Genomic DNA, 2,086 nt, shown 5'->3' on the forward strand with positions numbered 1-2,086 from the left:
ATACACCGAATACTTTGGCTAGAACGTGATGAAGTGACCATTAAGAAAATGAATTATATTTACTTCTGTAAAATTACTAGGCGAATTAATTGAATCATATAACCAATTGCAAATTAAGTTTATGTTTACACGTACTAATTATAAATGAACCACAGAATAAAACATATATCTATATAGGTTATCATGCACATACATATTATATATAAGTAAAATACTAAGTATATAGATAATGTAACCAAATTAATAATTAAATTACTTTCCCTCTCTCCAAATAAAAACATATAAAAATGAAAAAAAAAAAAAAAAAAAAGACCTAAGACCAATCAAAGAGAAGCTCATCTACGTAATCTTTGCATAGCCACCTATAAATACCTGTCAAGTGACCCAGACTTCTATAATATGTAACACATCAGAACAACTTTTTCAAAAGAGAGTGATAAATAATAGTAAGACATGAAGACTCCAACTTTCGTTTTGGCACTCTTTTTTTTAGCTTTGGCAGCTCATAATGGTAACGCATACGACCCAAGCCCACTACAGGACTTTTGCGTAGCATTTGATGATCCCAAAGATATGCGTACGTATTCTCTATATATATTAATTTATTTTATCTTATACTGTTATTATTTTCTAATGTTGGAATTAATAATTGAGCAGTGTTCGTGAATGGGAGATTTTGCAAGAACCCGGAGCTGGTGAAAGCAGAGGACTTCTTCTTCTCAGGAATCAACATACCGGGCAACACAGACAACGCAGTTGGATCCAATGTCACGGCTGTCTTCGTCGACAACCTGCCAGGGCTCAACACACTAGGAGTATCCCTAGCGCGTATCGACTTCGCCCCATATGGACTGAACCCGCCTCACACTCACCCGCGCGCCTCGGAAATACTTTTCGTGGCGGAGGGAACACTGTACGTAGGTTTCGTTTCGTCGAACCAAGACGGGAACAGACTGTTCACGAAGGTTCTGAACAAGGGAGACGTGTTTGTGTTCCCCATTGGAATGATTCACTTCCAGTTCAATATAGGAAAGACTCCAGCCTTAGCCTTTGCTGGATTGGGAAGCCAGAATCCGGGAGTGATTACCATTGCTAATGCCGTGTTTGGATCCAACCCACCAATCAACCCTGATGTTCTTGCTAAGGCTTTCATGTTGGAGAAGAATGTGGTTCAGTATCTTCAGAAGCGGTTTGGGGCTTGTTCGTAATCATCATATCATGATCTTTTTAAATAATTATGAACAATAATTACGGACTTACGTTGATATATATAGTTCATCATGTCCATGTGGTGGACTAATGATGTAGTTATGTCGACAAGAATTAAATAAAAGTAGTGCTATTTATTGAACAATCATACTGCAAATATAAATAAGACGTCTATATATAAAATAAAAACTGTCTATGCTCGTAAGAATTGTTGTAAAACACAACCCTTCAAGAACAAAACTCAGCCAAAGAATCAAATGTGCTAGTACAGTACTATTACAAAATAAACTTTTGGTGTCGGTTCGAGGGACCGCTTTTTTAAAAAACGGACTAAAGCCACCCCAATTCTAAGGTATCTGTTCATAATTGGCACCTATAATGACTTTAAGTGTCGATTAGTAAACTGACACTAAGAAAATATCTGAGACCAAAAGAATTTTAAAGAAATATATAACATAGAGATTGAGTAGTCGATTTATAATCGTGACTAAAAGATCTTTTAGTGTTGGTTATAAACTGAGACTAAAAGAGTCTTAAGTCTCGGTTATGAACCGACACTAAAAGAGTGTTGAAAATGATTTAGTAAAAGAAAATAAAGAAAATAATAAAAAAAAAAATAGCAATTAAAAAAGGGTATAAAAGGAATAGTATGGAACTCTACACCAAAACACCATAATCTAGCTATCTCTTCCTTTCTCACTCTCTCCCCCGAACCTCTCTATCACCCTCATTGTGCAGCACCAGAAATCCTAACCCTCTTTGTGCCCTAATATTCATGGTCCACGACTACAACAACTGCATAAGCTGGACCATCCAAACCACACCGATCTTCTTTGCTCAAAATGACTGGCTACGCCTAATTCGCTTTTGATCTCAA

The 2,086-nt window shown here is 36.4% G+C and overlaps 1 protein-coding gene across 1 annotated transcript; it reads left to right on the forward strand.

The window, feature by feature from the left end:
• Window positions 1-384: 384 nt before the first annotated feature.
• Window positions 385-1,369, forward strand: LOC115720666 (germin-like protein subfamily 1 member 16). The gene is made up of 2 exons (XM_030649829.2): window positions 385-577; window positions 658-1,369. Exons 1-2 carry the CDS (start codon window positions 454-456, stop codon window positions 1,206-1,208), a joined length of 675 nt encoding a protein of 224 aa, XP_030505689.2. The 5' UTR covers window positions 385-453; the 3' UTR covers window positions 1,209-1,369.
• The last annotated feature ends 717 nt before the right edge of the window (window positions 1,370-2,086 follow it).

This window comes from Cannabis sativa, chromosome 2, assembly GCF_029168945.1.
Source record: "Cannabis sativa cultivar Pink pepper isolate KNU-18-1 chromosome 2, ASM2916894v1, whole genome shotgun sequence".
Lineage (NCBI taxonomy): Eukaryota > Viridiplantae > Streptophyta > Magnoliopsida > Rosales > Cannabaceae > Cannabis > Cannabis sativa.

Coding starts and splice junctions, on each gene's coding strand:
- LOC115720666 (XM_030649829.2), top strand. CDS start 454: ATGAAGACTCCAACTTTCGTTTTGGCACTCTTTTTTTTAGCTTTGGCA. Junction 578..657: donor TGATGATCCCAAAGATATGC/GTACGTATTCTC, acceptor ATAATTGAGCAG/TGTTCGTGAATGGGAGATTT.